We start from the raw sequence: 14716 nt of genomic DNA on the forward strand, positions 1-14716 counted from the left end.
TTAAATGACCCAAACAGTTTGATATGCTGGTTAAACAAACAAACAAACAAACAAACTATCTTATAAATGGAATGCTTGGGGTTCAATCCCCAACCCCAGCACACTGCGCAACCTTCATTCTGTATAAGGTACTCTGGCTTTTTTGCTTTTTTTTTTTTTTTTTTTTTTTTTTTTTTAAATATTTTAGTTATTAGAACTAATATGATGATATATAAACGACAGATGATGTAAGAAAGTATTAAAAAGCTCTGAAATGGTGTACATTCTCTCCTGATGACGCCTGAAAACCATTGTGTGTCTATATATATATATATATATATTCATCCTGTTTGTTTTCAATTACTTGTCAGGTAATTTCTTAAAAAATGATGTTTAATTAGATTGAGATTTCAATTTATTATTGGCCCTGTTGGTGAAGCATTAGAATATGCCGACTGCTCCCCTGGAGAGAGTAACATTCCCTTAATTGGGTCACCTGTTTACCATGGGTGGCAACCTGTGATGCCTAAGGACAGGATCCTGGTGCCCAGGACATTATAAGCCTATGAACCTGCCACACATAACTTTGGCCCTTACGTGGATAGTCCCGATCCAACCAATCGGTTGGTCAAGTCTCATCTAACTCTAAACTTGACAAACATAACAAGAAAATACACTCTCCACATTATACAATAAACAGATTCAGTAAATGATGGCTGCAGGGTCAATTGACTTCGATAACAAGCCCAACATAACTGGAAAACTTTTTTTTCTAAAAAGATAATAAAGAACCACAAATGCTCGAGTCTATCAAAGAGTGAAGTATACCTCTCCTGTATCCCTGTTGTGTTGGGTGTATAGGTTTCCCTTTCAACACCTCCTTTATAGGGTTTTGGGGTAGGTGGGGAGCAGGCGAAATAAAAGAAAAATAATACACTAAACTATGTACAAAATCATGGCTCTCAAAAAATGATCTCATTCCCAAATCTCTGATCTTTCCGACTTGCACTTGGAAAACAAAATGAAATAGGATAATACAAACTTCCAAATATAGTGATGGACTCAACCGGTGTTACAAAAATATCACCTTTCAAAATAGAAAATATATTCTGCAAATGTATAAAACCAAAAACAAATTAAAAACAAAACAATGGCACAATACTAATTGAAATAACAAATAAAAACAAGCAGATGATATGATATTTGATAATTTACAATAATCACACTAAGATCTCAAAAAAATATAAAGAAAAAAAAAAACACTAATAAGCAATAAACAAATCTCTTTATTTCACTTGTCATTAATCTTGCTACCTCCCACTATCAGTTATTCTTCCTCTTGTATAATAATTCCTGCAATTTGTTTTCTATATGTCACATTTTGTTGTTTCTGCAAATTAAGAATTAAAGAAGGAATTTGGTTTAAAAAAAAAAAAAGAAATTTAATTAAAATCACAATCAAAATTATGGTATTTTTATTTCTTCATGAGTTAATGTAAGAAAAATACCTTTAGAAAACAGATTTTCATAATTTTAACATGAAAACAGATTTTCATAATTTTAACATGAAAACAGATTTTCATAATTTTAACATGAAAACAGATTTTCATAATTTTAACATGAAAACAGATTTTCATAATTTTAACATGAAAACAGATTTTCATAATTTTAACATGAAAACAGATTTTCATAATTTTAACATGAAAACAGATTTTCATAATTTTAACATGAAAACAGATTTTCATAATTTTAACATGAAAACAAATTTTCATAATTTTAACATGAAAACAAATTTTCATAATTTTAACATGAAAACAAATTTTCATAATTTTAACATGAAAACAGATTTTCATAATTTTAACATGAAAACAAAGATTTCAATTTTTTGAGATAATTTTTGTTTATCAGATTTTATTTGAGATACTTTCTTCATTTACTTCTGAAACAATGAAATATTTGACAAAAAAAACAACACTTTTTTAACAGCACAATTTTACAATTTTTATCAAACGTAAAAATTAATTCTTTCTTTAATACATTTTATATTTGCTACAATTTTTCAGAATCCACAATGTGATCTTCAAGCCCAAGATCGTTGTCATCGCATTGGACAAGTGAAACCAGTGGTTGTTTATCGACTGGTTACCAGAAATACAATTGACCAAAAAGTTGTGGAAAGAGCCACAGCAAAAAGGAAACTAGAAAAAATGATTATACATAAAGGTTTGTTGCACTCCCCTTATTTTTTGTCAAGTTTCATGAATTGATTGAATTCAACTGACTATAAAGTTTACCAACTATAAATGTAAAAAACTTATAGAAATTTTAAATATTTTTTATTTTAGTGCAAGTGTCTTAAGCCTAAATACATAAATTAAAAGAATAAATGAACTTTTATTCTTCCTAAAAGTATCAAATCTCAGATTTTACCTATTACAAAATCTGCATTAAGTGGTTAAAAAATAGTTTTGATTTTGTTTTTTTTTTGGTACTTGTAGTTAAATCAAGACATTAAAAAATGAAAATATCGAAAAAAAGTTTAAATTGTACATATCTCTTATGGAATGAAGTTCTCCGAAAAAAAAATTTCACCTAATCAAGTAGTTTTTGTTTTACAGCGAAAAAACAATTTATGATACCGAGCGAAAGGTTCGATTTTTAGGAAGAAAAGCTAGTAATAAAGATGGGGAGGGAGTGTCGGTGCTTTAACTGGAGTTATCTCCCATGGAATGTTCAAAAATCCAAACAAAAATTTAAAATTCCAGATACCTGTTTTCAACGTGCTGTTATAAAAATGTGTTTTTTCGCTGTAAAAAAAAAAAAAAAAAACTCGATCAAATTTAGTGAAATATTTTTTGGAGATCTTCAGTTCAAAACGGATATGTACAATATAACCTTTTTTCGATATTTTCATTTTTTTAATGTCTTGATTAAACTGTACAAGTACCTTTTTTTTATGAAAGAAAGAAAATCATTATTGAACTTAAATTGAATTGTCAAAATTTTAATTGATGCATTATCTTTTATAAACATGTTTAGAAATAATGGAGAAATTTAGATATTCATCAATGTTTCATCTTGATTTCAAGACTTTCTTGGGATTTAAAGAAATAAAATACAAGTACACTATTTGAAAATATGCTTGTAAGATAGAAAAGGTTCTTTTTGTTCTTTCTTTGAATGAAAAAAAAAATAGCTGTTTGCATTCAAAGTATTTATAACACTTATGGCATAGAATTTTCATTCATGACAACATATAGCCATAAGAAAGGAATTTAATATATGATGCTGTTTCTGAGTTTTTTTGTGAATTAATATAGGCATTAGAATTCAAAATGTTGGATATGTTCTGAAATGAGCGTTGTTTTTTTTTATTTATTAATTGATTTTTTATGTTATTGATTGATACTATTTTTTTTTTTTTTTTTAAGGGAAGTTAACCTGTATCTAAATTCAAGTTCTCTTCTTTTAATATAAGTTTATTGATTAAAGGAGATAAATTGCAAAAGTCATTGCATTGGTTTATGTTTGTGTTTTTAATGAATCCTGATTCAAGAATTCTTTACTAAGACTTATTTAAAATGAATTTAATGAGTTTAGCTGATGACAATCCTGGCATGGGACAGTATATCTGCATTAGATGTCTGTTTATAAACCCTACAAATATTTTCCCAAAACAATAAGCAAAAATCGTGTACACCAGACATCTTTTACCTAGCTACGCCATACATATATACATGTACAATAATTTGCAACACTCTAACCCTAATAAATACAATAAAGAATGCAAAGAAGCTGTCCACATCTGGCAGAACTATGTATCCAAAATAAACACAAAAACCAAAGATATATGCAACATGATCAGGAAAATACAAGGGATAAAAAATAACAAGTCACCTATAAAAACAGATATTCACTAAAAAGGAAGATATAGCTAAGATAATAGTTAAAACGTTTCTTCAAATCTTTTCAGAAAAGATTTTTAAAAAATTAGAATAGAAGTGATGAAAAACCTGGATTTCAAATCTCAAAACACTGAAAATTACAACCAAAACTTCACTTTATTAAAATTAGAAGAATCCCTCTCTACTCTCTAAAAAAAAAAACTCATAATACAGCTGAAGGACCTCAGAAAGCAAAACAAAATGTGTGTACGCTTTTGTAACCTAAAGAAAATGCACAATGACCCGACCTTGACATTGAATAAAAATCAAATACAAGTAATTGATGAATATAAATTTCCATGGGATATATTTGATTGAAAACTATCTTTCATCCCCCCATATTACTTAAGGAAAAAAAATGTAACAAAAGCATGAACTCATAAAAAGTAGTAGTCCATACAGACTGGGGAGCAAATATTTGAACGCTATTAAAACTGTACCAATCCATAGCAGAACCTATGTTGAACCATGAAGCTTTCATATATAGAGCAGCAAAACCTACATACTTGAACAAACTTGAAACAATCCACCACCATGGATTGAGAACAACACTGTGCTTTTAGTACATCTCCAGTTGAAAGTCTTTATTTAGATACTAATGAAGCTCTACTATCAATTAGAAAAGGCAAATTAGTTTTTTAATATTTCACCAAAATAGCTTCAAATTCACTAAATCCAATGTATGACTGTATCTTCAAAACACAAAAGCTTATTTAGAAAAAACAAAAAAGAAATCAAACCATTCAATCTACAGATTAAAGAAATAACTAAAAAAAAAATAAACAGTAACTATCCACAAATCGATCATTTCCAAAATCCTGTCATGGAAATTAAAGAAACAAAAAATTCTGTTAGACATGACTAAATACACTAAGGACAAAACAAATAATGTTGCATAAAAAACTTCCAAAACATGAGAATCAATCACCCTAACCACATACCTATACACATCAATGGCTCAAAGAGTCAAAATACAGTAGGGAGTGCTGCCACATCCTGTGAAGAAAAACTTAGCAAAAGACTAATAAATGCAGCATCAGTGCCAAAATTACTGCTATTGATTTGCCTCTCAACCTTTAAAAATAAACAAAAAAATTATATTCAGATTCTTTAGCTGCCTAAGCACTAAAAAAGAAACTAACTATTCAAGAACAAACTACACCTCAAATAATCTATATATATAAAAATGTAACTCTTGGTTCGTTCGTAATTAAGTCTAAATAATGACTGGAATGACTGCTTCGGCATTTTAGTATATGTTTATAATAAATAGGTGGTTTTCTTTGTACGGATGGGCCATTTTTTTTTATTTGGGGACAATTATTTCACACTGCGTGCCATCATGTGACATCACTAAACGGAACTTTTATATACCAAACTGACATTTTTCGTTTAAAAATGGAATTATTTCTCTTTCGTTAATTTTTTTTTTTTTTTTTTCTTTTAATATTTCATGTTTATATATAAAGTACAATTGTTGAATGTTATTCTTTTGATTATATTTGTTTGGGAGAAGCACAATTAAAAAAAAAAAAAAAAAAAAAAAAAAAAAAAAAAAGCGAAATTTAAATTTCCATTCCATTTTTACAACAGCCGTAAACAAGTGCATACTTCGCAAGTTTTCTCGTAAGTTAACGAGCAACCCATAAAAATCTGGTAGCTGAGTGTCAAATCTGCTTAAAATATTGTAATAAAAAATAAAATAAATATATATATATATATATATATATATAACCTCTCCCTAACATACTGGCAATAATTTGGTTCCGTCCTTCTCTTGAGTGTTCTAATAAGAGAGATTGATTTACTAGGATTTGTATTAGAAGCTGAGCAAAATTATTTAAATTTTTTGCATTTTGGTTAAATTTGTTAGTTTGCAATCACTAAAAGCCACACAAAAAATTGAACAAAATGGCTGCCAAAGAATACAATGCATAATACAACTTTTTATATTTCGATAACTACTTACTTCTGTAAAATTTAAATGCAATTTTCATATTCAGCATAGTCGAAAACCTACAAAAGTCGTCATTTAAAAGAAAATTGTTGAGGTGGACCTAATCTGAAAATTTACTGAAATATTTTTTTTTTTAAAAAAAAAACAGTGTTTACAAAATGTTTACAAAATGCCGGCGTGCCTTCATGCAGCCATTTTTTTAACGTTTTTGAAATGTTTATTAAAATTTTAATAATTAATTTGGTACATGTACAGTTTAGTCAAGACATTAAAAAATGAAAATATCGAAAAAGTTTAAATTGTAAGTATCCGTTATGGAACGAAGTTCTCCGGAAAAAAATTTCACTCAATTTCATCAAGTAGTTTTTTTTTTTTTTTTTTTACACAGCGGAAAAAACATGTTTTTATGAGAGCGCGTTGAAGGCAGCCATCTTGGATTAAAAAAAAATTTGTTTGAATTTTAGAAATGCCAAAGGGAGATAACTCCAGTTAAAGCGCTTATACCCCTCCCCATCTTTAATACTAGCTTTTCTTCCTAAAAATCGAACATTTTGCTCGGTATCATAACTGTTTTTTTTTTTTTTTTTTTTTTTTTTTTGCTGTAAAAAAAAAAATTAAAAAAACTTCTTGATAAAATTAAGTGAAATTTTTTTTGGAGAACTTCGTTCTATAACGGATACATACAATTTAAACTTTTTTCAATATTTTCATTTTTTAATGTCTTGACTAAACTGTACAAGTAGCATTAATTTATGTGCCAAAGTTTTATATATTACAAATTGAAGATGAAAGATTAATAAAGAAAATATTCTAATTTAAAACAAAAAAAAGAATAGTTTTTTGGAAATTTATCTGTAAAGTCCAAAGTGTAAAACTTTTAAGTGAATGTGCGTTTTTTTTTAACTATGGAGGATGAAAAATGCTAATTTTGGTTAACACACGCAATAAAAAAGAGACATTATTTATGCCCTTGGATGAAACCATACTTCATAAATTTCATTTTAGCAGCAGCAGCTATTTAACGCTTCACGCAAAACACACTACAAAAATGCGATTTTCTAGGACCCTCGCTTTAAAAAATCTTTTTATTTAAAATATAAATATGGATAAATTCTTAACAATGAAGAATGGAACTACTCATTTAATAGTATTTTTTTTTACGTAAGTGATTTTTTGGCATTTATATATATATATATATATATATATATATATATATATATATATATATTTATAAGCAAGTCAAAATATGTTGATTTTTCTTTTTATCTTTTTAAAGAAAACCGCTTTAAAGAAACAAATATTGCATAATTTGCTATTAAACCTGTTATTTTTTAACAATTTGGTCTTTGCTCCTTTAATTGAAAAAAAAATTAGGGTTTTAAGTATATTTTCAAGTAGTTATAAGCTTAAAACAATAGTAAGTTGAATTATTAAGGTTCTGATCATCATTTTTAATGGCCACTTTCTGATACACCTATAGAACCTCTCCCAAACATACTGGCAGTAATTTGGTTTCGTCCTTCCCTTCAGTGTTTCCAATAAGGGGATTGATTTACTAGGATTTGTATTAGAAGCTGGGCACTTATTAAAATTATTTAATTGTTGAATTTTTTGCATTTTGATTAAATTTGTTAGTTTGCTAGCGCTAAAAGCCCACACAAAAAATTGAACAAAAGACAAAATTAAAAAGAATGGTACTCATGCAGAATTTCACCCCCCCTCCCGCACTGGATTCCAATTAGTTTAGGGTTCGACCGGCCATCATCACCGGATTCAGCCGAGCGTTGTCCAAATGTTGAAACACTAAATCAACATTTTATTTTTTTTTTTTCATAATTTTAATTAATTATGGAAGTATTTTCTTGTTTATTTTCTTAACATCTATTGACAAAAAAAAATTTGTACGTTCTCTTCAAAAGAAAATCTAACTTTTCTCTTTCACCTATTTACAGTGTTCATATAAAGCATTCATTTTTTCTTTTTATAATAAAAATTCGTTTTTCAAAAAAATGTTTACTGCCAACTTTCTTTTAAAAAAAAAAAAAAGTGCAAGTGTTCCTGAAAAAAAAAACTATCACCTTTTCTTGGGGGGAAAAAACAACTTTTATTGATAAAAAAAAATTGCAAAAATAATAAAATAAATAAACAATACAAAAAGCAATTTTTTATGAGGAATGTGTTCCATTTTAACAAACTGAGCCACAGCAACACGTGGCCGGGTACAGCTAGTAAAGAAATAATTCTATGTTGGATACTGAGTCATATCGGGCTTAATGAAAATTACAGCATTGACAAAAAAAGCAAAGAGAAAGGGAAAAACCTCTAACAAAATACATGGACTTTAAATCCCAAATTAAAAACAAATGATCGCTAACAGATGGCAAGATGGTAATAAACTACAAAATATTAACCAAATTATTGGAGAATGGCACAATAAAATCAACCTTAACAAGAAAGAAGTCATAAATTATTTACACATAGGCACACACGTACAACACATTTGTACCTACTGGAAGATGCCAAACCCCTATTATACACAGGAGAAACCAACTGTCAAGCATATATTACTAGATTGTGTTTTTGTCCCTATTAAAAGAAACAATGCTGAATCCAACCATAAAAGATATCAACAAAATAGAATCATCTAAAATAATGTTTTCTCAAAGAAATACGAATTCACCAAAATCAACCTCCTAAACTAGATACACACAATGATAATATAGAACCATAACAACCAAACTAAGAACCTAACAACTGAAACTAAATCGAATAACTGGTGCTACCAGATCAGGTTGTCTAGTAGACAAAATGCACCTACATTAAACTTCTGTTTTTGTTTTCTATTTTGTAAAACTTATCGAAGGCCTTTGATATGTCGAGCAATTGCCCTGGAAAGGAAACCTTTGTCAAGAGATTCACTAATCCTATGAGATATAACCATTAGCACATCTGCTGTAGATCTTGCAGAGCGGAAACCATATTGCATGTCATTCAGAAGGTTGTTTCTGTTGAGGTGGTTGACTACTTTATTTAATATGGATTCCAACAACTTACTCATGACACACAGGAGACTTATTGGTCTGTACTGAGAGGGAGATGACTTTTCACCTGAATTCTTAAATACAGGGCATACTGATGAGGTTTTCCAGGGTGTTGGAAAGCACTTCTCCTTAAGGCAACGCTTAAACAGTTTTGTAAGTATGGGGGCAAGTTCTGGTTGAAGCTTTTTCAGCACTATAACTCGAATGCCATGAGGGCCAGTTGCTTTACTGGAATCAAAGTTCTTGATTAGTTTGGCGACCTCACGCACAGATATTTGTATGTTGCATAGCGTGCTGTCTGTTATAGGAGGAAATACAGTCATTGTCACATAGGGTAGAATTAGCTGCAAAGTTCTTGGCAAATAGTTTGGCCTTGTCTGATGCTGACGAGATGACCTCAGGTCCATTGATGATAGTTGGGATAGAACGCACACTTCTGTTCAAGATCCTGTTTGCTATTTGCCAGAACTGGTGGGAACCAAGCCGCTGCTCAGCTACTTTGGATTTAACAGACTGAGCATATAGCTGTCTTGCATGTTTTATTACTCTTTTACAGTGGTTACTGGCAGTCCTGAAAGCAGCTTTAGTCTCAGTACATCTATTACGTTGGTAGTTATGGAAAAAGTGATTTCTGTGCGCGATGGCAGCAGCACATTCAGGGGAGAACCATGGCTGGCTATTAGGTTTTTGTTGGAATTTTTTAGATGATATGAATCTGTCTATGCCTATAATTAACCATTCGGTCAGGTCTGATACTATAGTGGACACATCCTTTTTAAACATGGAATGCAGAGGTAGGTCAGATGTGAATGTACGGAAGCTATCCCAGTCAGCCATAGAGTATTGATATACAGTATGGTAGAGAGGTACGTCTGAAGATTTATTACATTTCATTTTTATCTTAACTGCTACAACAGAGTGGTCAGAGGAGATAGAACGGAACATGAACACAGCTCAGGGGAAGTTGTGTGGAAAAGGTCTAGAACGCTTGCATATTGACTGGGTGTATCGGGCACACGGGTGGGTTTGTGAACAATCTGAGTGAGGTCATAGGCAATGGCAAAATCATGACAAAACCTCCCCTCGTCATCGGTTTTATTTGAGTGGGTCAGCCATTCCACATTATGGACATTGAAGTCACCACAGATGTGAATGTTAGCTGAAGGATGAGCAGACAGGATGTGGTCAATTTTCTCAGATATGCTCTTAAAGATAGTAACTCCACTGTTGTGGGGGCGATAGAGGGCAAATATAAATGCAGTGGTGTAAGCTAGTGCAACCCTAAAGCACATATAAGGTAAATTAGGGTCTTCTCTGGAGATATCCCTACCACATGGAAAGTCATCTTTGATGTAGGCACATATTCCATGCCCATGGCAATCTTGGGGTCAGATTTAGATGTTAAGTTGGAGTATCCTTTAATTATGAATTTGTCTAGAGAAGTGGTTGGCCCTATGCCGGTTTCTCTTAGAAAGAATATGTCCGGTTTCGTCTCCTGTAATTATGTTTCAACCTCTGGAAGGTTGAAACGTAAACCCCTGATTTTGGAGAAGGAGACCTGGTAGTAGGGGTCTACGTTGGTGGATGGGGTTCTAAGTTTATTCGTGTTTCTTTTTTTTTTTGGAGATTTTGGCTGAGCAACTGATATCTAGGGAAATTAAAGATGTCAGTTGCAATACTCCACTTTGGAAGAATTTGGAAGAAAAGGAAGTAGTGTCAATAAAACATACCAAAAACATCTTCCTCGAAGCCAGGAAAATAGTTGATGGATACATAAAGGAAAAGACGTACTCTCAAGTCACCTCAAGTTGTATATCATCCAACATCTCTAACCAAGACTCCAAATACAAAATACTAATAAACAAATTGTTACAATTGGGACCAAACGACTGGCCCAAATTTATAAATGAAATCAAACCAAGCATATAAAAAATTAATCATCCCATAAATCATCAACTAATGTTACCAATAAAACAAATTCGCAACCAAAATCAGAACATCCAAGAAAACAAAGTCGATCAAAAGAAAGACTACAAAAATCACCAGTACTTCGTGCAGATGCTGAAAAAGACGAAACTAAGGAAAAACAAAATCAGTTAAAAGAAAGACTACACAGGTCACCAATACGTCTTCCCCGTGGTGAAAAAAAAACACACTTGAAAAACAAAAAAAAAATACATCTACTAAAAATAAAATAATATAAAGAAATTACCATAAACATTAGCCACTACTGCTACTACAAATAGATTTACGGAATTAGAAGACATGGAAACTGAAGTTACTCCTCAAACCAAAAAAAAATCCTCATGAATTACAAGAAAAACTAATGGAATTGCCGTGGATTGAAGGCAAATTACAATGAAATTTTATTGTTGCAAACCAAATTTAATCCTTTGGTTATTTATCTCCAAGAAACCTTCCTTAAGAATGAGGACAATTTGAATATAAAACACTATCAACGATATAACTACATTCATAATACAGGACTTAATAATGCTGTAACCCTTTTCCCCTCCCATTGCAAAACCCAATCATATTCTGCAAGGCAGAGAACAAAAATGACAAAATCCACTATAAAACAACCAAATCAAAAGCTACAAACTAACGATTGAAAATACAAGGAGCTTGAAGAATAAAAATCTCCTAAAATAACTGGATACAACATAGAATACTATTCCCAAAATAATTGGAGTCGACATTAAATAACCCACAAAGAGTTGATATGCCTTTAAACAAAAAAAAAAAATAAATAAATCGAATAAACCTCAACAAACAATATACTACTCATCAGTAGATACTGCACCATCTAAGACAACTAACTCGCTTAACAAACTAAAAACATAAGAACTTTGTAACATATACCAAATAGCTATCCACAAAATCTACATGCCCTTAAATAACCATAGAACTGTTGGTAGGTTGTTAAACAATTTTTTTTAAAGCTTCTTCCCTTACTTCATTCATCAGATTTGACCATGGAATAAAGGTTTTCAGGCAGTAAGCAAAATGTATTATCTTGTATATTTGTTATTGCGATCTCTTAGATTTCATGAGGCTGTTCGTGGATCATATTTAAAATGTCCACTTGCTGATTGTGGAATTTATTATTTCTTTTAATTTCAAGCCAACAAATGCCATACACATTTGCCATAAAATCTATTAAACTGGAGTTTTGCTGTGAACCTTTGTGTGTATGTCCATAAACACCTGAGCCTGATAGCCAAACTTTACCATTTTGGTTGAAGGACCAATTTTCCAGGAGGCATATTTAAAGTCAACCTTACCTCTAGAAATACCTACCATGTATTCATACAGGAGTCTTTGATCACAACAGAGATCACATATTTTATCAATTTTCAAAATTGAATCCAAAGGATTGTTAATAGTGGAAAATGATATTTTGCAGTCATTTGAGCATAATTTCTTCAAATGTTGTAGGGCATTTTATGCAACCATATATTAAAAAGTCTCAAAGAAAGTTCATTATGGTGGAAAGAGCAACTAATTGTGTAAAAACCAAAAAAAAATTTTCACAAAATTGCAACTATTCCACCTTCACAATCTGTGTTGGTAATTAGTGTTGTCAACAAGGATAGCCTTATTAGTGTTCTCACTGTTGAATTCATGCAAAACATTCACCACTTGCTTTGCATGAACAGCATCTGTTGCATCAAAATTAGATTGGTGCTACCAGATCAGGCTGTCTTTTGGCTTCCTGAGACGAAATGCACCTACATTAAGTTTCCGTTTTTGTTTTCTATCCTCTTTTGTAAAACTTAAATATGTTCTGCAAAAACAAAAACCCCTTTCCCTCTCTTCCTTCCCCCCACATTCTTTTTTTTTTTCTCTTATTTTTGTCATTCCACCCCTACTTCCCTACTGATTCCCTAACTTAAAAATACCAACCAAAATAATAAAAACAATTAAACTAAAGTCCATAAATAAATATTTAAAAATAAAAAAAACAACTGGAAATGAAAAATTTTTCAAATTGATCAACACTAGACCCTGTCGGCAGGGCATCAGAATATACCGACTGCCCCCCTGCAGAGAGTAGAAGTCCCTCAATGGGGCTACCTGTTGGCCATGGGTAGCGACCCGTAATGCCATTAGGACGGGATCCTAGTGGTTGAAAGACTTGGAGGTCAGATTTTAGTACCCCCACTTCCCAACTTTGGCCCTTACTGGGCTAGACGGGCGGTCGGATGGGCCCGATCCGATCAATCGGCTGGTCACGTCTAGCGCACCACTTATACACATAACCTACACAAAACCTAAATACTACACAACATTCTCCCATCAACACAGATCCATAAATAAGTGGTGAAAACGGTGGCTAAGGGTCAATTGTATATAATGAATAAAAACTAGACATGGCTGTTTTCCTCTGATGTTTCTCATTTTCTACTTGGATGAGAAAAATTAAGAAACACAAATGCTCGAAGTCTACATTATATGCAAGTATACCATTCCTGTAACCTTGTTGTAGCCAGGGTGAATGGGTTTCCCCCCTGTGCGCATCCCAAAAGGGCTCCGAGGTGGGTGGGGAGCAGGAATGATGAATCCACAAACAATCCTAATGAGTTACAAAACAGCAAGTAAAAAAAGACTGCTAGAAACTTCGGATAGTGACTCAACTGAGGAACAAGATAAATATCCAAATTTTATAATAATGGAATCCACTAAAGAAACACCATTAACCAAACTTTCCTCCTTTAAGATAGAGAAAATATTATCTAAAAATATAAAACCCAAAATGTTTAAAAAATTAAGAAATGGCACTCTGCTAATAGAAATCCTTACAAAACAGCAAGCGGATGAACTCTTAAAATGGAAACATTTCGATAATATAAAAATAAAAACATACCTCCATAAAACACTAAATACATGCAAAGGAGTGGTAAAAAGCCGTGAACTTTCACTTTGTCCCATTGACGAAATATGTTCATATCTGAAAGAACAGAACGTAACAGACATTAGGTGAATTCAAATTAAAACAAATGGAGAAATGATAAACACACACACGTACATACTAACCTTTTACCAACAAAAAATCCCACCAGAAATAAAAATAGTCTATGAGAAACTGAAAGTCGAAACTTACGTCCCCGGCCCACTGCGTTGCTTCAAATGTCATAAATTTGGCCACCATCAGAATCAATGCACACGCCACCCAGTGTATGGAAGGTGCGGAGAAAATGACAACCACACCAACTGTCAAAAAACTCCCGAATGTACCAACTGTAAAGAAAATCACAGTGCCTACTCCAAAGATTGTGAAATTTGGAAAAAAGAAAAAGAAATTACCAGAATTAAACACACGCTAAACATCACCTACCCAGAAGCAAGGAAAAAAGTTGAAACAATCAAATATTCAGAAATAACAAAAGAATACGCCTAATACTAATAAGCACAACGACAATTATCACACAACAAACTTGGACATTAAAATCCAAGACCTCACCGACCAAATTAAAATATTGATAAACACAATTGAAGAAATGAAAAAAATAAATATAAACAAAACCTCAATGGAACCAAAAACCCAAACATCACACCCAATAGAAACAACCCCTTTAGCCGAAAAAGAAAACAAATAAAAGCAAACATCAAAAACATACCAGAGGAAAAAAGAAACAAAATAGCAGAAAAAAAAAAAATTCAACAGACAGGTCACATTCACTCTCCAGGCCAAAAGACACTCCCCTGAGTGTTCAGAAAGGGGTAGACATGCTGAAGAATCGCCCGGAAAGAAGGGGCCAGCGGAACAGCGAAACAACCTCTGCGGCGCATGA

At 31.7% G+C, this 14716-nt stretch overlaps 1 protein-coding gene across 4 annotated transcripts in view; it reads left to right on the forward strand.

Moving 5' to 3' along the window:
• LOC145284740 (lymphocyte-specific helicase-like) overlaps positions 1-14716 on the forward strand; it is a 208632-nt gene that overhangs the window by 169471 nt on the left and 24445 nt on the right. For all 4 annotated transcript variants that reach the window (XM_080133683.1, XM_080133684.1, XM_080133682.1 and 1 more), the window contains exon 19: positions 2043-2202. In XM_080133683.1, coding sequence (XP_079989809.1) covers positions 2043-2202 — 160 coding nt within the window. The remainder of the gene's footprint in view (positions 1-2042; positions 2203-14716) is intronic.

This window comes from Euprymna scolopes, chromosome 9 (genome assembly GCF_053919585.1).
Source record: "Euprymna scolopes isolate OS-2025 chromosome 9, ASM5391958v1, whole genome shotgun sequence".
Classification (NCBI taxonomy): Eukaryota; Metazoa; Mollusca; class Cephalopoda; order Sepiida; family Sepiolidae; genus Euprymna; species Euprymna scolopes.